This window comes from Rhineura floridana, chromosome 8 (assembly GCF_030035675.1).
Source record: "Rhineura floridana isolate rRhiFlo1 chromosome 8, rRhiFlo1.hap2, whole genome shotgun sequence".
Taxonomy (NCBI): Eukaryota; Metazoa; Chordata; class Lepidosauria; order Squamata; family Rhineuridae; genus Rhineura; species Rhineura floridana.
In genome coordinates, this window is record NC_084487.1 from 36,215,714 (window position 1) to 36,236,902 (window position 21,189).

Consider the following 21,189-nt stretch of genomic DNA (forward strand, 5'->3'; position numbering starts at 1 on the left):
GTAGAGTGCTGCTTTTCCGTTGCGACGGTGAAAGCAGTGGTCGATCGCGTTTCACGTTTAGTGTTTCAAACACACACGTAGGAGCTGCGCATTCCTAAGACATATTTTACGTAGGTGCGGAGGCTGCAGGCCTGTATACATCCCCTTACCTGGAAGCAAGCCCCCACTGAATTCAGTGGGTCTTACTTCCGAGTAGACAGATAGGGCTGGGCGCTGCGAAGTCCAGCTAAGCTGAGATACGAGTGCTTTCAAAGGCTTACTTAAGTTTTTAGATTCTCAGTGTGCTGTTAAACTACTACTACTGCCCCAAAGTACTGAATTCTGAAGGGTTCGATTTGTGGCATATAATTACGAGTGGAAGGGGGGGGGCAAAAACAGCAAGTCATGCTTGCACTGCATCTGAATCACTGGAAAGCTTTAAGGAACTTGTCGAGAAACAGGGAAGTTCGTCTGTGTGGCGGAAGGCCACGCCCCCCTCCCCCAATAATCTCTCGGCTCGCTCCCCTGTGCAAAGCGTCATAAAAGGAAGACCTCGCGCACGGGAGGTGCTTTTCGTTTTATTTTTTCTTTTGCAGAAGATGGGCAGCAACTGAAAGTCGCGCTCGTTGAACTCACCATGGAGCCCTCAGTGCCGGTCGTGTTCGTCCAACAGAACCAAATAGGAGGTTACGACGGAACCGTGAAGGTAGGAAACTGGTTACAAGTCTTCGCCAGCTGTTTGGGAGAGTCTTCATAAGGTCTAAACCGAGGCTTCCTTGAGGATGGAATCTAATCCACGCTTACCAAGGAGTAAGGGTCCGTTGAATTCAGCGGGAGTTACTTCTGAGCCGGATTGCACTGGGGTAGCGTCCACATCCTAAATTTAAAGCGTATGCCTCCCCCCCCAAAGAATCCTGGGAACTGTAGTTTGTTAAAGGTGCTGGGAATTGTAGCTCTGTGAAGGGTAGTCCACAGTGTGGGAAGCCATATGCTTTAAATGTATGGTGCTGATGGGACCAGGATGTTGTCTCTTAAGTGTCTGGGGCTTGTGATCTTAAAGTCTCGATCCCCCCTTTTTTCTTACATTTTACATCCTACCTATCTTCTATTATGAAAACATAAGGACATAAGAAGACCCTACCGGATCAGGCCAGTGACCTGTATAATCCGACATCCTGTTCTCATAGCGGCCAACCAGATGTCCATGGGAAGCCCACAAGGAGGACCTGAGTGCGAGAGCCAAGGTGGTGTGTATACTTGGGTTCCCAGGTGGTTACCCTATCCAGACAATGACCAGGTACAGACCTCCTTAGTTTCAGCAAAATTAGATCTGGAACCTACCTTGTTAAGTTGGAAAGAGGATTGTGTGGCTTGGGGTGTTTGAAGGGGAAAGATTCCAACCAGCCTGTCATAAAGAACTGTAGATAATCTCAAACCATTGTCAAAGTAAACTGAGGACACTTAGATGGTGATGTCATGTGTGTATGTGCATGCATTTACAAAAGGACAAGTCCTTGCCTCCCACCCTTTTTCCAAAGAACTTGAAGCACCATTTTAGTTTCACAATAACTCCGCAGGGTGTGTTAAGCTGGGAGATGGTGATGCCCAGTCAGTTTCATAGTAGAGTAGAAATCTGAAGCTATATTTTTCATATTGAAGTACAACACTCTTGGGAATAGACAACTGTGGCCTTCTAGATGTTGCTCAACTGCAGCTCCAATCATCCCTGACCATTGGCCGTGCTGGCTTGGTTGATGGTAATTGGAGTCCCACAATATCTGGTGGGCCACAGGCTGTTCATCCCTGTGTGTCTAGCTCTTGCACCGAAAATTGCATGGCATTTCTAAGTTATTTCGACTTAAGTTAAAAAACCATAGGATAAAAGCATTCAGAAAGAAGTGTCATTTTGAATTTGTGTCCACCTTTCACTCAAGTAGTCCTTGATACCTATCTATTATTGGTGCTAATGTTAATTGTTTTGATGCAACAAATGCTTCAAGTGGTTTACAAATTACAAAAGAGCAAGCAAGCACAAAAATGCCATAAAAGTGCTTTAAAATAAAATATTTAAGAATTATGCAAAATAACACAGATAAACAGCCCTTTTCACAGCAACTTCCCCAAAGGCCTTTTGAAAAGAGACAATTTGTGTTGTCTCTTAAAAACTAAACAAGCAGGTTTGGGCTAGGGAAAATCTGTTTGAGCAATGTGTTTCTCATAATAGGAGCTGAAACAGAAAAGACCCTGCCACATATTTCCTTTCTGACTTGAAAAATATGAAGATCTCTGATGGCATCAAAGCACATGAGAGCTTACACAGAGGAACTTCATCAGTTGCCTGTTTCTGGTGTTCGTAGTTGGGTAGGGCAGTGTTTACCTAGCAGTGCAGGAAGTAATCTGGGGAAAGGGTTTTTCTTGGGACCTTTCTGGGTGCTCCACTGGAAATTGTATCTGAAGACTTTCCAGTCCATGCTAGTCGTGTGCCAACTGTGTAGCCTTGTGGAGATCAGTGTGATCTGAAGCACACAAGAATAGACAGCATGCCCGAAGAGTGGGAGTTAGAAGAGCTGAATGCCTAACTTTCACATCAGCTTGTCTGGTTATTAAAAATCTTCTCCTGAGGTCCTTCTCCAGGTACTCCCACTATCAGAGATAAGCTAGGTGGTGTCCAGAGATAGGTTGTTTCATCTGTGGCACCTCTGTTATGGTACTCCTGCCCCAAAGAAGCATGCTTGGTGCCTAATCTGTTACCTTTTAGACACCAGGCAAACTTGCTTTTTAGTCTCCCTGGCTTTTCAACTTCTCATATACTTTTTAAACGCTAGTTGTTCTATTGCACAGTTTGCTCTGCTGTTTTCTTTAAGTGTTTAGTGCTTCTCAAATTTGCATTTCTTTTATTGTATTTGTATTGTTTTTAATTTTATATTTTATATAATTAAGGACCTTGCTCTTTACCTTGGTGTTTTCTGACTATTGGTATGTGTGCATGTGTATATGTGTTCTGGCTGCCAACCCCAGCTGTCAAAATGCATTTGTGGAATTCAGATACTGTAATGGTTAAATGGTAGCTAATCTATGGATGTGGTTTACCAGCCAAATTCTTCTATGCTGCACTGTGACATCATTTGATGTTTATCTGTATTTCTGGAGCACAAATGGCAACTTGAGTAAAGGAAACGCATACATGCAAACTGGTAGTCTTTTGATTGGTTGTTCTGTGGTGTACTTATGCAAATCTTTATTTAAAGCCAAATGGAACTATGCCTTTTATTGACCACAGGGGCTCAGTCTCACAAAATTATTGCTTCTCTGCAACAGGCAATGTGGCACCGTCCCATATCCTCCTCATCCCTTCCAGGAAAGCAGATTGGGCTTTCATGTCCGTGTCATAGAGATGGTGCTGGAGGAGCAATAGTTACACCTCTCTCCGTGCCTTGTGCCTACAGCTTTTGTAAAATGCAGGGATCCACCTGTGACTGGGGGAGAGTTGCGTGCAAATGTGATCCTTATGCTGGCAAACAGGCAAATCAGGTTTGTTAATTATTTGGAGGCATGGATATTTATGAGGAGCATAGCGTTATGGAAACAGTGGGGCAGCAAAATTGCTGCTAAAAAAAATGATTTGTAACCTGTTACATGTGCTCCTTGCCATTATTTTTGCTGAAAGAATTTCAAAAATGGAGTTAAGGTTTAACTTGATGTGACTTGCAGTTGCATCTGTTTCCCCCATGACTTTATGTATTTGTGTAACCGAATGCAATCTAGAGAGGCTATGAAAGGGTTTAACCTTGTTTCCCACTTTGTTCATGGTTTGCTTAGAATCCTCCTACACCATCGTTACGTAAAGTTATGATTGCACTTCTCATCACAACCGTTCTGATCAAATCTTAAACTCTAAAATCAACCATTCTGATCAAATCTTAAAATCTAAATTCCTTTACTTTGTGGTAATCTTAGTTTTTCCTAGTTAAGCTTTCAGTTTCTAGCAAGTTTCCAGGAAAAAGGTAGGCAAGTGACACTGGACACTCGCTACAGTATTCAGTTCATAGGATTAAAGGGAGAGAAGATTATCAAATCAACACCTTGCCCCAGGGTTGAATCATCCATTGATCAGCACCCCCACTTCCAAGTAATGCATGTAATACATATCACACTATGGAAAGCAGAGAGCAGGAACAAGCTATTAAATTTCACCAAGAGAATGGCAGGCACGCTCAGGCAAGAAATTTCCTCCAGGCCTGCAATAACATTTTGATAATTTAAACCCTTATATATTTTATGCCCATTGCAAGAGGATTATTTTATTGTTAGTAGTGGGGGTCGAGATAGTCATCAAGGTTTAAAGATCCACCCCTGGATAACTTCAAGATTTGAAAATGTGCTACTTTTTTGCAACTTAGAGGGCTTGTTATGGTTACTTTTGTGGGCCTCTTAATAATAACTATAGCAGCGTTATTGGCCAGGATAAACAGGTGTCATATTTTAAGCAAAGAGGTTGTGTTACATAAGTAACACATAACTAATAATAGTCAGTCTGTAAAACTGCAGTTAAGACATGTAAGTGCAACTAAGACAGCCTCCCAGATGTTTTGGACTGCAACTTACATCAGTCTCAGTCAGCATGTCAGGGATGATGGGAGCAGTAGTGCAACAATATCTGGAGAGCACCAGGTTGGAGAAGGATATACTAGGAGATGTCTGGGTAGTTTGCAATAGATTGGCAACAGCTTCCAGCTCCTAATTATTTAAAAATAGCAACAGGAAAAAGGCTTCCCCCACCCCCTCTCAGTTAGGGCATTAGCATCCTTGAAAAAGCACCACAAATCAGTTGTAGGATTTACTATATTGGTTCATGCAATTGATGGAAGTATGTGCACCTGAAGAAGGATTATTCCGAAATGTGTTTAGTCTGAAATACATTTTTCTTCAAGCACCTGGAGTTCCCATCTTTCCCTATTAGCATCCCTGGTCTGTAATAACCCAGGCACAGATCTTCCTAGTGAATGGCTCATGGGGTGCAGTAGGCAACTGGCCCTTGCCCAAGCCACCATTGTACCCCACCTGGCTGTGCTTGGTGGAACTTGGTGTGCTAGTGAAAAACAGAGTAGATCCCACAGGCCTGACATCTGCCTGCGCCTGGTGGCTGGTGGAGGCAATACTTAGCTAGATGTCTCAATAGTCTAATTTGGTATAAGGTAGCTTCCTGTGTTCCTAAAACCTCCAGGTGCATTTCCCCCCCTTGCAGTAGTAATGTTTCTTTATCTCCTTTGATTCATAGTGTCATGAGCTATTTGGACACTCTTAACCAACCGGTTTCTTTGTTTTCTCTTTTTAGGCGTACCATAAAGGAACACTTCATAAGCTGCTTGAAGTGAATGGACAAGCAAAGAGAGCGTCTTATGACTACGACCTAATAGTCATTGGAGGGGGTTCAGGTGGACTTGCAGCTTCCAAGGTATGATCACCAAGCACATATTCATGAAAGCAATCTAGCAAACCAGGATATGGTCCTGCTCCAATATGTTTTAAGATATCTAGGAATGGATCCTCTCTGTCCAAGCTGTAGGAATGGATTCTAGAGTCTGGAATAGATTTTGCAGTCCTGTCTGGCCATGCACAGAGAGAGGCCTTGTATAGATACTTTTCTCTGTGCATCCTCCAAAATTAGTGTGGCAAAATGATGGATAACAAGATCAACCCTTTGCTCCTCCAGAAACTTCTGGATATACAAGGCAAATTTTAGTGTGACCTGCGAACATCACTGAGCCGTATAAGGTACACCTTCTGGAACGGACCTGGAACTCTCTTTTTCTGGAAATAATTCTGCTCCAACTGAAGACCAGGTTTTCCATCTGGATTCCAATTCTCATGGGTTTTATTTATTACATTTATATCCCATCTTTTCTTCAAGAAGCTCAAGGTGGTGTACAAACATGGTTCTCCTCCCCCTCCCGATTTTATCCTCACATCAGCCCTGTGAGCTAAATTAGAGAGAAACAGTGACTGGCCCAAGGTTACCCAGTGAGCTTCATGGCCAAGCAGGGATTTTAACACTTTTCTTCCAGATTCCAATCTGGCACTCTAACCACTGCCCCATTCCTCCTGATAACTGAGCAGAGATTGTATCCTAAATATCTGGAAATATGGAACTAGAGAGAATTCCTGTATTGTATTGGAGAGAGTTCCTCTTAACCTTTCGATTACTGTTTTGATTCAGCGTTCTCAGTTCTTTATGGCATCCATTCTACAGAAGGTGACATAATTGACTAGAGTTCAGAGTGAATCCTTCTAAATAATACTTTTTGGTGAGAATCTTGGAATAGCTCTAGAACCTATGACAAAACTATTAAAGATTTAATTCTCTCCTATTTTAACCTTGAATGTGAAATGCTGATGATTAAGCACTGTCGGCTTTAGATAACTGACATCACTCGTTAGTACACTACACACTTGTGCCCCCAACTGCAATCAACTGCAAGAGACCTTGTTTGTCTGCAAAAGGAGCAATATCCGACTATTTAAATAATGCACTCACACTTCACTGTAATTTATCACCAGCCTGTTTTTTTAGCTATCAACCACACCAAGTAAATGGTGAATGTCAGATTTGCTGGTGACTGCCCCTTCGATACGCCCGGCCATGGTTAGCAGTTTAGGGCCAAATAACACATTGCATTGTTGATGCTTTCTTTAAAAAAAAAAAAAATGCTTAACCTGTCCACTTTGCTTTTTCTTCAAACTGAAGCAGTGGAGACCTGATCAGGAAGGTGCTTTTAATTTGAATCTCAGTCTAGTACCAGTTGTCTGCCAAAAACCCTGCCCCTACATGACTGCTATTTCCCCTTCAAGGTGTACATTTTAGTCTGGAGGGGGCTTCATCAAGCAACTGATGTGGATCTCCAATCTAGGCCAGGAATATATTCCACATCAAGATCCAGCAGCTGCCTTTACTTCAAAAGAAAAAGTGGTCGGTTGAAGTCTGCTTTTAGAAAAGTGTGAATAATTTAATGTGTAGTTTGGCCCATACTCAGTTCTACAAAACAGGGGCTGTGAACTCAATTATATTTAGCATATTCATACATAATGATCTGTCTTGGGATCTGTGGACCATGGCTGGGGGCGAAGGCCGAATTCACATTCCAGCCTCACTTGACAAACACATTATTTGATGTCTGGGAATAAGGCTAATTTTAAGAAGTAGTTTCTGAGTATCATTATTTTAAATGGCATGTGATGCAGAAGTCTTGAGGGCCATTCACACAATGAAATACAACCCATCATTTGACCGAGTTGTGCTAATTCAAGCAGCTAAATTATCCTTCAACATTTAATTAAGTTCATGTTGTTACATTTCCCCCCCCCCCTTCCTCCTTTGCCTCCGTGGCATTCAACTAAGTGTTGTTTTTCTCGTGACTGAAGTAATTGCCATGAAAATCCAATCTTGTCTTTTCATCAGAAGATAAAATTAAAGATGGGAGGATTGAATTGAAGTTGTCCAGAAAAGCCTCTCCCAAACACGTGCTAAAAGACTTCAGGCAAAGCGAAAATGTGTTTAACTTTGTGTTATTGTTTTCTAATAACAAAAAGTTTGACTGTCACACCAACCAGTAACCCGCTTGGGGCAAAAATTGCCCCTCATGATGTTTAGTCCCATGTTCACAAACAAAATCCTGCAGTTGATTTTTATCAATATATGACCACATGGATATTTAAAACGTTTTGTAAGATGGTTTGTTTTTAATATGTTTTGTAGATGTTTGTGTTTTATTGTTGTTTGCTGTCCTGGGCTCCTCCTGGGAGGAATGGAGACATGTATATCTAATAATAGTATTAAATAATAGAATAACATCGGTTATCATGACAGTGGTGATGGTGAATTATGCGCATTTTACTGGAATATCTGTGCTGGTGTCCTTCCCATTTTTGACTTGCCTGCCCAGTTTTCTGAAACACTTGGTCAGCTGCTCAACCAGGCACTGTAAAACTTAATTCAGCCCTGGCATCCCATTCTGCCCCAGGAAAACAAACTAGTGGGCTCATTAGTCCTGTAATCTGTTCCAGCAAGGTTAATTCTTAAACAGCATTGGGGGTTGCATTGTCTAGGCCAAGACCAGGGATAGTCATCATTAGATGTTTACATCTGATCTTCCAGGAAATGTTTTAAGTCTTGCTAACCTGGGTGCAAAGTGCTAGCCCTGGTGGTGGTGGGAATCCTTTTATGCTTTGGAAAAATAAGACCTGGTTCCAGCCTCCTCCAGGCAGTTGCTCTCACAGCCTTTTGGAACTTAATTGCTGCTGCTTCTGTTCATTGCATGACAGTGGGCCACTGCCTAGCCTTGGCTTAGTGGCTGCAGCTTCCTGTGTTGCCCCTATAATCATATTTGTGGTTGTGAGTAGTATGTGCTGCTGATTCCCCCCCCCCAAAAAAAATGTTCCTACGTCACATTCACTGAGCACCAGAAGTGGGCCAGGTGCTGGTTTTAGCCTTGGCTTTTCTGGGAGGAGCACCTGCAGGTAACAGAGTAGCTCAGTTCCCAGTTCCTGTATGTGACTTGCACGTCTTCATTTGCTCAGGGGTAAGCATTGCTCATCTTGGTGGGCTTACTCTGAAGCCTTGAAGATTGCAGTCTCTAGGAAGTAGAGCAGTGCTTAGCACTTGCTTGGAGAACTTTTGCTCCTGCATCCTTTCATAAACTGCATGCTGCACAACAAATCTATATGCAATACACACACACACTTTTCCACCCTTTTTCCTCACTTGAACACTAGATATTGATCCCCAAAATTCATAATTAAGCAGCTGTTCTTTATGACTCGGCCATCATTATGTCTAATGCAGATTTTCAACTCTGGTTTTCTTTTTTTTATTTGGTCTCCAGGAAGCTGCCAAACTTGGCAGGAAGGTCTTGGTTCTCGATTTTGTTGTCCCTACTCCTTTGGGAACAAGATGGGGTAAGTCATTGGTTTTCAGCCTTTGCTACTCTGGGATACCAGTGTGGCTTTGTGGTTTCAGTACTTCACTAGGACCTGGGAGACCAAGGGTTCGAATCCCCACTCAGACATGAAGCTCACTGGGTGACCTTGAGCCAATCACTGTCTCTCAGCCTGACCTACCTCACAGGGTTGTTGTGAGGATAAAATTGGGAGGAGGAAAAGCATGTACACAGCCATGAACTCTTTGGAGGAAAGGTGGGATATAAATGTAGTAATAGTAATAATAAAGCCATTCACTTAGTTTTGGGATTTTCTGCCAAGCCTAGGCATTGTGGCACATGTTGCATTGTTTCCTCCCTCTCTCTTCACCCTTGACCTTAGCTGCCTGTAAACTCAGGGCATACAAAATAAAGTACTGCTTCGTACAGTGTATAATTCACACAGGATGGGTGGCCCACATAAAGGGAGTTAGACAAATTCATGGACAACGGATCTCTGAGAAGGTATTAAGTTGTGGTAGCTTAGCAGAAGCTCTAGGTTCAGAGGCCATATAGCTCTTGAGTGTTGAGGGTAGGGAGAGGAAGGTAAGAACAAAGCAGTCCAGGCTTTTGGAGGTCCCTTAGGCAAGGCACCCTCCATTGCACCTCCTTTTTTCTGAGTCTACACCTGTGTTGCCAGCTGTTGCTGCTCCTCTGCTTCATCATTGCTACTGTTTGCTTGCTGTTGCCAGGCAGAGCCAAGGAGCAAGCAGGGCATGGCAGCTACTGCCACTCCTTCTCACCAGCACTGTTACATGCTTGCCAGAGTGAGAGGCAAAGGACCAATGAGGCCATAGCTCAGTGGCAGAGCATCTGCTTTGCATGCAGAAGGACCCAGGTTCAATCCCTGGTGTCTCCAGGTAGGGCAGAGAGAGACACCTGCCTGAAACCCCAGAGAGCCACTCCCGTTCAGCGTAGGCAATACTGAGCTAGATGAGCTGACTCAGTATAAGACAGCTTGCTATGTTCCTGTGTTCCAGGTTGCAATGGTTGGGAGGAAGAGTAGGTCCAAGGGACTTGTCAGGCTCCCTGATTGGCTGGGGACCCTTGGCAGGTCCCCAACCATGCTTACCGTTGACACTGGCCTTTCACCAAAGGAAAATGACTAATGCCTTCAGTAGAGGCTTGTCCATTAGGTGTGAAGAACCGGCTTCCCTCCAGATGTTGCTGAACTACAACTCCCATCATCCATGGCCATTGGCCATGCTTTCTGGGACCGATGAGAGTTGTAGTTCAGCATCATTTGAAGGTCCAAAGGTTCCCCATCCCTGGCCCAGAAGGTAGCACTGACTGTCAGCTTCCTCCTCCTTAGTCCCTGTAGAACTCAACCGGGAAAAAGGTGGGGACAAAACTAGAATTAGTTGGCCCCACCTGTCATTGCCTCTGGCTCCATCTATCTTCTGGCACCCCAGCCTCCCACTCTACCAGTCCCAAAGGGTGCCAGCCACCACTGAATGCCTTTATTCCTTGTTTATAGGCTTCTTCCAGCAGGGCTCTTTTTTTCAAATTATTGTTATTTCCATAGTGAAGCCTTAACAGTGTTATTCATAAACAAAACAACCATCATATTATTAAAAAAAAACCATGCTCTACTTAAACAAAGTATACCAAACAAGAAACAATATTTCAGACATTTAACCTTGATCCAATCCTTTCTATCAATTTGTTTTGGGTTAAATATCAAAGTGATCAGTAACCAATATTATATATCCAGTGTAAATGACTTTATATCTCAAAACATTGAAAAAGCCACTTTTTGAGGGAGGAAGCAGTAATCTCCCCCGTTTGCCATAAAGTTACCTGGTTGTTACCTCTTTTGTTTATTTCTTAATGGATCAGTTTCACTGTTAGGGTAAATTGTCAAACTTTTCCCATCCGGGAATTCCCTCTCCTGTGTCAGTTGCCAGAGTAAAGAGGTGCATCTTCAGCATTTGTTGAAAACTGTATCATGAAGGTGCAAGATGCACTTCTGTAGGGAGGAAATTCCATAACTTAGGTGCTGCATCAGAGAATGTCATCTCCTGGGTCACAACCACTCCCCAGGTTCTGAGGGTGGTGGAAGTACTACAAGGGCCCCTTCTGCTGATCTTATCACCTGAGAGGGTCTTAGGGAAGGAGGCGGTCTTTCAGATATTTGGGGTCTAAGTTGTTTAGGGCTTTAGACACTAATGTGAGTACCTTGAATTGGGCCTGGAAAATGAAATGAATGTGTCTAGTTCCAGGGCTCTGACTGGCTTTATCTACAAAGGACTGAATGGGCTTACAGACTGAGCCAACTCCCTTGTTGAACACCTTCAAAAATCAGTCTGATTACTAGCAATGATAGAGGATCGATATTTCTACCGATTGTGAATTTGATTTGACTGCATGATTGGGTGATTCTGGCTTGTCGCTGTATGAAATTTTTATCTTTGTCTTGCAGGTCTTGGAGGAACCTGTGTCAATGTAGGATGCATTCCAAAAAAGCTGATGCACCAGACAGCTTTGCTTGGGCAAGCCATAAAGGATGCACCCAAGTTTGGGTGGCAGTTAGATGAAAAAGGTATGGACATAGAAATCTGCCTTATCTGTTGGCTGTGTATACTGTGCTGCTCTTTGGAGTGTTAAACTGGGAGGGAAGAAGTAAAGAGGCCATGGGAGGGGGGTGGGGACAGGATTTAAAGGGCTGGAGGCCTACTTTTGAAACATATACTGAAATGCCCAAAGTGTATATTCTAAGATACCCTTTCCCAACCTGGTACTCTGCAGATGCTTTTTTAAAACTGCAACTCCAATAATCCCTGATCATAGGCCATGCTGGCTGGGACTGAAGGGAGGAGTCTGAAACAGGGACTGTACCAGGTTGAGGAAGGCTGTTCTAGGAGTATTGGTCGTGGGCTGTTTGAAGACTGTTACTGCACACCCATTCATAGTAGTGAGATCAATACAGTAATGATACCGAAGCAAGTTTGAACTCTGTATGTATAAAGGAATTTAAAGTGGCTTGGGTGGTTTCAGAAGATTGTGCAACAGCACCTGCAAAATACTCGGGACCGCATTTGCCCACATTATTGTCCTTGTGCCATGTCAGCAAAACTCCACAAACGTTGGGGAATTAAATTAATTTTAAAATAGGAGAGGCAAACCGTGAGTTATGCGTGTCTGTTATTATGCAACATGCAAATGGGAAACAAAGGCTGTGGGAAGCAGAGGAGTTGACCTTTCATCTGTGCCTTTTATTTTTTTGAACCCTAAGCAGTAAATCACAGCTGGGATACTATGACTGAAGCAATCCAGAATTACATTGGCTCGCTAAATTGGGGCTACAGGGTGTCTCTCCGAGAGAACAGCGTCACGTATGAGAGTGCTTATGGAGAATTTGTCGGGCCGCACAAAATTAAGGTAATGGAATTCTCCTCCCGAGTGGTTTGTCATACATTTCGGTTCGTGTCGCAGCTCTTGAACTCTTCTTTTACCAGAGAAGCGTGGCAGGTGTGCTTTGAATGAGAAGATCCAGCCAGAATTGGCAGCTTTCCCAGAACTGGTAGTTCCTGATGTAGAAGAAAACATTTTTGTTTCATGCCAGTTTGGTTGCTTGTGTTTCTGCTGTTTCGGAGCAGCAGAGGATGGAAGTCAAGGTAGTGCAGCAGAGGCAAGGAATGCCCCATGCCTTTTTTTCAGCGAGAGGGCCGCATTCCCTACTGGGCAACCTTCCGAGGGCCAGTGGTGGGTGAGGCCAGAGGCAAAAATGGGCAGTGCAACGAAAGTAAATTTCAGCTTTGAATGGTAGGATAATTTCTACACACATTCCCAGATCACTCTTTATCCTCTGTCCAGGCAGAGTTCAAGGACAGAGTTCACTGGCCTTGATTCAATCCCTCTTTGAGGGTTTTTGCCTGGTTGGCAAAAACCCTTAAAGAGGGATTGAAGCAAAGCCAGTGGGGTGTGTGGCCTGGGGAAGAGGGGAGTGTGGTTGGGGAGAGGGTTGTGCCTTGGAGAAGGTCCCAAGGGCCAGATAGAGAAGTCTGGAGGGCCACATTCAGTCTCCAGGGCCAGAGGTTCCCCACCCCTGCCCAAGGCTGACTCTTGGGTTCAGCAGTCCCAAGGCCAGATCTGAGGCATAAGCAGATTAAGTAGCAAAATCAATAGAGAGTCTTTTGGCACTTTAAAGACTAGCAGATTTATTGTTGTGTAAGCTTTCATGGACTAGAGCCAACTTTGTTGGATGCATGAAGCGTTATCCTCAGCTGTCAGATTCATACAGCACAGAACATGTCTACAAGAAAAAATATTATAAACGGGAACTGAAAGGCTATGAAATCCCAGAATAGCTGTAGGCCTGTGACATTTTTTCTGTGCAGACCTCAAATGCATGCAAGTCAAAAACAGACTGTGGGTGGGCCTGTCCTTGCTTACCAACAGCTCCCTCATCGTTAAACAGCTTCTCGGCAAAAGCCAGTGACATAACCGAGATGCAAACCCAGGAACCAGGCCCTACAATAAACCGAGATGCCAACACTGTCTCCATCTCCACTCGGGCATTACTATTAGAGAGGCCCTAATAAGATCAGTCATACCATGAGGGGCTCATTCACTTGCATATCCTCCAATATAATATATGCAATTATCTGCATGCCCTTCATTTGTCTACATAGGTCAGTTTCTGTGCAAGAGAATTAATGGACAAGAAACTGACATAACAGCTGATGTTTGGAAATCTTTTGGAGAAGGTTTCAGTCTACTGCGGTACTCTGTTAACTTCAAAGTCACACCTTAACAAAGACTCCAAAGTTCAGCATGAGATCACTGGATTCAAATTGATCAGAATATTTTATTATGTTTGGTTTTAATTGGGACTTGGAATCTTTTTCCATTATAGGCATGAAATTAGCATGCAAAACATCTAATATCTTATGTTCTTAATTATATATGTATTTATATGTATATGTATTTTTTATCTGGAAGCTGCCTTGAGTTCCATTTTGGAAAATAGGGTGGGGTAATAATAATAATAATAATAATCACCATAGTCACTGCTGTTGTAAATGGGTCTCTGTTCATTTCTTGTGTCTCTTTGGTCTCTGTAGAACAGGACCAAAAGACCATGTCATGTGGTGTGTATAATAAAACTCTGCCAATTGGGGTTAATGCTTCATGCACCTACCAAGGTGGACCCTCATCTATGAATAGTTTTATGCAACAATAAATGCTAGTTTTTAAGATGACTCCTTGCTGCTCCCTCCCCACAACAGCCTAAGGTTGCTGTCCTTCTGGAATTAGTTAAGTTGCACCATCCTGGCAAGGTCCAGGGGCCAGGCCTTACTGAGAGATGCAAAGGAGAAAGGATTCCATGAGGCTGTGGCTAATTGGGCACCTGTGGGAACATGTATATGAAGGAGGCTCAACAATCCACAGGGAAGAAGCAAAAGAGCTCCAGGGTCTGGTGCAGAGGGCTATTTTAACGTTCCCCCCAACCCCATTACCAAAGGGCTTAAGCCTTGCCTTGATCTTCTGTAAGAAAATGTTACTGCTGAGGTTCCTTGTACACAAGGGCCATTTCACATACACGTTAGGGTTTAATGATGGCAGCCAGATTCACTTAGGAGTACATTGCGTAACCAAATGCCTAATTCAGGGATGGGGAACCTGCTTCATTCCAGACATTGTTGGATTAGATGTTCCATCATCCCTGAGCATTGGCCATGCTGGCCGGGGCTGACGGGAGATGACAGTCCAACAACATCTAGAGGGCTGCAGGTGCCCCATCTACACCTGGCCTAATGGGATGAGAGTTCATAGCATTATCTGGGATGTATGTTTCTTGCCCCAGGCTTAGAATATAACAATACTGGTATTGTTATTTACAGGCAACCAATAACAAAGGCGTAGAGAAATTCTACACTGCAGAAAAATTTCTGATTGCCACTGGAGAGAGGCCCCGTTATCTGGGCATCCCAGGAGACAAAGAGTATTGCATCACCAGGTAAAATAAAATGCTAAAATGTGTCTTTGTGCTGTGGGGAGTGCCTGCTGTCACTTCAGGTATTATAAGTGAAATGACTCTGGACTGGTTCAAGCACAGTGTTTTGAAGCGGCATAGTTTGTTTTCACATGTGTCTTGCTTGCTTAAAAGCATTTATTTTGCTGAAACAGCTCCTCACTTAAAATCTGTATCTCTTTTCCTCAGCAGACTGCATTTCAAGCTTTCTCTCTCAGGCTGCAGGCACTAACGAACCTTGGCAAGACTTAAGAGCTTTCACTTACAGAGCTTTAAGCTTTGCTTGCTTTGCTTGTTATTTTCTTGCATGTATAAGATCTACGTTGATTAGAATGCTCACTTGCATTGCAAATGCCTCTTCTCCACTTTCTTCTCTGTGTTTCAATGATCACACATGGAAAACATGAAAGGCTCAAAGGAGGTTTAAGCTTCATAGGTGACTCTGAAGGCTAGAGACAGAGAAAACTTAGAGTGAGATGTAGCCCTATACTTTCTGGTTTCTGGTGTGAAATCTTCCATTTGCAGATCAGGATGTGGAGAAAGGGAGCCATCTGCACCTCTATATCTCTTTGGTACTCTTCCTTTGCCTGGCGATGGTTACCATGTAAACAGCATTCAATTCATGACCAGCTAACACACTGCTTGATATGTGATTGGTTGCTTTAGATACACACTTCATGTGGCTTACATTCTCCTTGATACATACACTATTTTTTTCTTCTGTGCTCTGACTTCCAATGGAGGCTAGTGCATTTGGGCACCTGGGGCACACTGACGCATCAACCTCAGTCTTGTTTGCTCCAAGCCCACCTGCCTGCTGCCTTACAACTAGTTCAGAGGGTGTCCCTGGCTATCTGCTTCCTCCTCGCTAATCTCAGTTTTGCCCTTGTAGAATTCAGCAGGGAGGCTCCATCTGTCATTGCCTCTGGCTCCACCTACTGTTGGCCTCCACCATCTCCCCTACCAGTTGGCACCAGCCTCTATTGCTGGCTATCTTCCACTTTGTTTGTTACCTGATTTATCTACCATCTTTTAGGGTGCAATTGTCCCTTCAAGATGCTGTGCAAAATTTCATAAAACACAAAAATAATGATAAAACAAAAAGTAATAATTCATTACGCCCCCTTAAAATTGACCAGTGGCATTTGGGTGTATCTCAGGTGTATGGATTTCCTTTGCATTTTTTGTCTCAGGTATTCATTCATATTATTTTTCCAGTGATGATCTCTTCTCCCTGCCTTATTGCCCGGGAAAAACATTGGTGGTCGGAGCTTCCTATGTCGCCCTTGAGTGTGCAGGATTCCTTGCGGGTCTTGGTTTAGACGTGACTGTCATGGTGCGCTCCATCCTCCTGAGAGGCTTTGATCAAGATATGGCAAACAAAATAGGAGAGCACATGGAAGAACATGGTGTCAAGTTCATTAGAAAACACGTGCCTAGTAAGGTAAGAGTTGCGGCGCTCATCTTTTTGGTGGGGTAGATTGGACTTGTCATTATTATGTTATTGGATGAGCATTTTAGGTGTTTGATTATATATTGTTTTACATTTTTCTGGTTTTAATTGTTTTTATCTGTGGTATTCCATTTTGCAAGTCACTTTGAGGCTTTTTAAGGTAAAAAACAACTAACAAATGAAATAAATAAACTGCCAAAAAAAATCCAATAAACATAATTTTTAAAGTAGCTTTGATACAAACATGTTTTAAGAAATCTGTGTTGTCTGTTTTATGGCTACAGAAGTGCCTGTTTCTTTACAAAACCACATATGTCTCAGAACACAGGAAGCTGCCTTTTACCTATCTAGCCCAGTACTGGGGAGGAGACTTTTGTGAAAATGCCAGTGCAAGTTGAACGACCTGTGTGTGTGTGTCAAACTGTACATCATGCTTAATGTTTAGTGTGCAGCTGTGTCACTTTTTTTAAAATTAATTACAGCTGTGGGGGTATTTGTTTTCAGGATTATAGTACGCAGGGAGGGAAGGCTAATTCCTTACCTCCCTAACTGTAGCCCCATCCCCTAAATATCATTCCCATACAAGGCTTAATTAAAAGTTTCAGATGATGCCACATGGAGGCTGTTTTTTTGTGGGAAGGGGATAATGAATGGGGAGGAAAGAGTCAATCTCTCCTCCTTGCTTGCTATGATCCTGATAACAATTGAGGCAGGGCCCAGCCCAAGACATTTTTCTACCCTGAGGTAGAAAAACAAATAAGTACGCAAGAAGAACCATGCTGGATCATGCCATTGGCCCATCTAGTCCAGCATCCTGTTCTCGCAGTGGCCAACCACTGTTAAGGGTGCTGAGAGTTACTAAGAGGCCTCTAGTCCCATCACAAAGCTACAATTCACAGAGCTCCCTGGGAAGAGAGATTGATTGTTAAGCCACTTTGGGAATTGTAACTCTGTGAGGGGAATAGAGGTCTCCTAGCAACTCTCAGTATCTTTAACAAACTACAGTTCCCAGGATTCTTTGGGGGGAAGCCATGACTATATGAAGTGGTATAATAGTGCTTTAAATGTATGAAGCAGATATGACCTTAGTTCAACTCTGGCAAAGGCTACCCTTGAAGGTAGTAGGCTAGCCTGGGCGATGTAGGGCAGGCCTACTAGTACACATAGCTCTTCCAACTCCACACTACTACTCTGCAACAACCAGCATCTGCCACCTCAGGTGAATGCTTCACTCTGCCTAATGGTAGGATCGACCCTGTAACACGAACAGAATTCCAATCCTGTGTAGACCACAGGAGTCTCAGAACTACTTTTCCACACACCAGAGTAGTCATGTGAGTTGACTCTGAATTTGCTAGATTTGCCAGTGGTTCACCTTCTGTGTTTTTTTTGTGTTTTTTTATCATATTGTTAGATGATTTTTGTGTGTGTGGTGTTTGAGGCAGGAAACAGAAGATACCTGAGTAAGTGAAGGTATGGCAGACAACATTCTGTAAAATGGGCTCAATAGTAGGAAGGGCCTCACCACCTACCAACCAAAAAGAACACTTGTTCTGAACAAAATGACAGCAGAAATTGCGTTTGTCAAACTTCTACCTGGTACAAAGCTATTAAAAGCAAAGGAACTCCTTTAGGCTAAGGCTTCGCACTTTGAGGAAGTTGATTAGAGGAAGCAAACTACATTGTATTTTCAAAGTTATGCTTCCATTTATTAAATTCCTTTTTTATTTTCTTAGTGTTTTGAGAGCTCGGCCCCCTTCATCCTCTGTACTGTGGTATAAATCAACAATGTAGGTAGCTTCAGCACTTTTATTATATTCATTTCCTCTGCAGCTATGTTATAAAAGAGTTGTCATGGAGCTGTCATAAAAATGACTTACTTATAAAGAGCAAGGGGTTGCACATCACTTATAAGCTGCCTTTGAGGACCTCAATCTGCTGCTGCAGCAGAGACGGAGCAAATATTTTTCACCAGTCCATTATCTTCTTTGGAGTGTCTATAGATTGCATTGAAGATTTTGTTGAAAATGTAAGGCTAATTGTCAGAATCTTCATGGCAGTGGCATTTTTTCTCCCTTTTTTAGTTGATCCATGATATTTAAGGTCAAACAAGATGCGATGGGGCAGGCACATTTGTTTAATCATGGGTCTGTCCCAGTCGCATATTAAGTGAGGATTTTATAATTTTAACACTGATTTTAACATCACTGTTGTCTGTCATCCCAGGCACTTAAACATTCCAGCCTGGATGTGGGAGGGAGGTAAAATGGAGAAGGGTTCAGCACCTAATACCTTTTGATATTAACATTAGTCCCTATCACACCTCCTGCTCTATACTTGACCAGGGCAGGCACATAAACAATGAATGTGACTGCCATCGTATCTAGTATGGTTTTTAGCAGTTGTGTGCTGCAAGGGTCACATATGCAGGCCCTTAGATTCTATGTGAATCACCTGAAAGTCTGTTTCTTCCATGTTAAATTGCTGGTTTCTATTTGGAGAAAACAGCTTCAATAAAAAGGGAGGATCCATTCCAGACAAGTAGCTCTTTCCAAAGAATTTGAGGGTCTTGCATTAAATCCTCTCATTTTAACAACATGCGGAATTAAAAATACACTTGTAGGGGATGCGTTCGTGATTTGAACAAAATTATCTGCTTCTGCCACATCAGTCATATGTTTTAATGTTCAAAATTCTGCAGATTGAACAGATCAAAGAAGGAACTCCTGGATTACTAAGAGTCACATCTCAGTCAACAGAGAACTCTGCTGAAACAATTCAAGGGGAATACAATACAGTAAGTAAATTGGTGTTGGTCCTCTCTGTTTCACTTTGAACGGCTCTGAGAGGTGATTTATGTGCATTAAGATATGTAACAAGAGGGCTGAGTCAGTTTCTCAGCTTTCTCCTTTGCATGAGCAACTGCAACTGCTTTATGGCCCTCTGCATGCTTGTGATTCTGTGGGGAAAACATGACTAGCTATGATGTGGGCTGTACCTGGAGATGTGTTTAACTGTTCACATGCTTGCAGCTGATGCAAAAATTGTGGCTGCAACTGTGGAAAGAGCTGTTGGTGGTCTCTAGGTACAGCTGGTTCACACCACCATTTCTCCATGGATTGCAGTGCTATAGCTGCTGGTATGTCGACATTGTGTGAATCAGCCCTCCATGACCACTTTTCGCAGTGACATTAGTCTCATAGGGTCCTGGTTCCTGATAGATCTTCCAGTTGTTACCCTAATGCAATGATAAACATATTAACAAATGTCTTTTAAAAAAAAATCTCCCTAAGCTCCCAGGACCAGTGGAGTCTAGTCCACTAAGGGCAAGTGGGACTCTGCCCCCACCTGCCCTGCTGTCTTACTTTTGACCATCCCAGAGGGTGGCACTGGCTATCACCTACCTCCCTAGAACTTAGCAGGAAGGAGGATGGGGGCAAAACTAGAATTAGTTTCCTGCTATTGGCTCTTGCTGTGCCTACTGTTGGCCTCCTTGCCTTCTGCCCTACCAGTCCCAATAGGCACCAGCCACCACTGCCCAGGAGAGAGATGACTAATGCAAGCGCTGATGTTCCACAGGTGCTGCTGGCCATAGGAAGGGATTCATGCACAAGAAAAATTGGCTTGGAGAAAGTTGGAGTGAAGATCAATGAAAAGTAAGCCTAAATATCTTGACTATTTAATTACGGGGCCTGTGTGGCTTGTTTGTTTGTTTTTGCAACATCAGTGGGTAGAAATAGCATTTAATTTTTCAGAAGGAGATAAATTTCCTTTCCAACCCAGCTCTGTTGCAATGAGGAAAAGCTCCTTAATATACAGCTACCCATTACTGAGTACTCCAAGAGGGCAAACCTTTGCAATAATTAAAATGCTAACGATTAACATTCTTACAATCAAAATGTCTGCATTATTTCACTCTTGCCTGTTCCAGGATCCAGATGAGAAAAAAATGCTGTTCATATTGGTTATCTCTGTGAACTCTCTAATGTACTGTGCAGTTTATTCACCCTAGGTGTGTCTCATTTTACCTTCTAAAGTCCTTCATAGAATCTATAGAGCTTGAATGTATGCCAAAGGTCATTTAGTCAACCCCCCTGCTTAAAGCAGGAAATATACTCCTACAGTCTTCACATAAAAATCTCCAAAGATGGAGAGTCCACCACCTTCTGAGGCAATTAATTCCACGGTTGGACAGCTGGCACTATCAGGAAGCGCTTCCTAATTTTTTTTGTCTAAATCATTTTCATTGTAATTTAAACCATCTGGTTCAGGTCCTACCCTCTGGGGTGATGGAAACCAATTTTGCTCCATCTATGTGGCAGCGCTTCAAATAATTGAAGGCTGCTATCATATCTCCTCTTCATCAGCTGTTCTCCAGGCTAAACGTAGCCAACTTCTTCAACTCTTCCTCATAGGATTTGGTCTCCGGGCCCCTCGCTATCTTTGCACCCTAATGTCTATTCTAATTCACTGATATTGGGAGGAGAATTTGGACTTCATCTGGCAATTCTGCAACTTGGGAATCTGGATTTCATTCTTTCTTGGATGGTATATCATAGGAACAGCTGTCAACTTTTCAGCTGGCTGTTGGAACTCTGCCTTTAACAGAAGTTCACTGTATGGATGTTGGCTGATGATGATGTTTATCTGTAAAAAGATTTGCAAAGGCAATGCAAGAATTAGGGGAGAGAACAAGGCTTCCTGTAGAAGCATCGTGGGCGACTAGAGGGCCAGGTGCTTATAATTCCTTCCAGCTCAAAGAGAGCAGGTGGAGAAGGCAACAGCAAGCCAGGGCCATCTGAGTTGCT

At 43.0% G+C, this 21,189-nt stretch overlaps 1 protein-coding gene across 6 annotated transcripts in view; it reads left to right on the forward strand.

Annotated features, from left to right (window-relative positions):
• The first annotated feature begins 487 nt into the window (after positions 1 to 487).
• TXNRD1 (thioredoxin reductase 1) overlaps positions 488 to 21,189 on the forward strand; it is a 35,302-nt gene continuing 14,600 nt past the window's right edge. The window contains exons 1-11 of one of the 6 annotated variants that reach the window (XM_061638893.1): positions 488 to 685; positions 1,103 to 1,276; positions 3,298 to 3,510; positions 5,315 to 5,434; positions 8,859 to 8,931; positions 11,374 to 11,493; positions 12,187 to 12,332; positions 14,798 to 14,913; positions 16,147 to 16,372; positions 19,083 to 19,178; positions 19,961 to 20,037. In XM_061638893.1, the coding sequence (XP_061494877.1) occupies positions 617 to 685; positions 1,103 to 1,276; positions 3,298 to 3,510; positions 5,315 to 5,434; positions 8,859 to 8,931; positions 11,374 to 11,493; positions 12,187 to 12,332; positions 14,798 to 14,913; positions 16,147 to 16,372; positions 19,083 to 19,178; positions 19,961 to 20,037 (1,430 nt within the window). In that variant the 5' untranslated portion in view covers positions 488 to 616. The remainder of the gene's footprint in view (positions 686 to 1,102; positions 1,277 to 3,297; positions 3,511 to 5,314; positions 5,435 to 8,858; positions 8,932 to 11,373; positions 11,494 to 12,186; positions 12,333 to 14,797; positions 14,914 to 16,146; positions 16,373 to 19,082; positions 19,179 to 19,960; positions 20,038 to 21,189) is intronic. The other 5 variants (XM_061638895.1, XM_061638896.1, XM_061638897.1 and 2 more) reach the window with 5 other exon arrangements.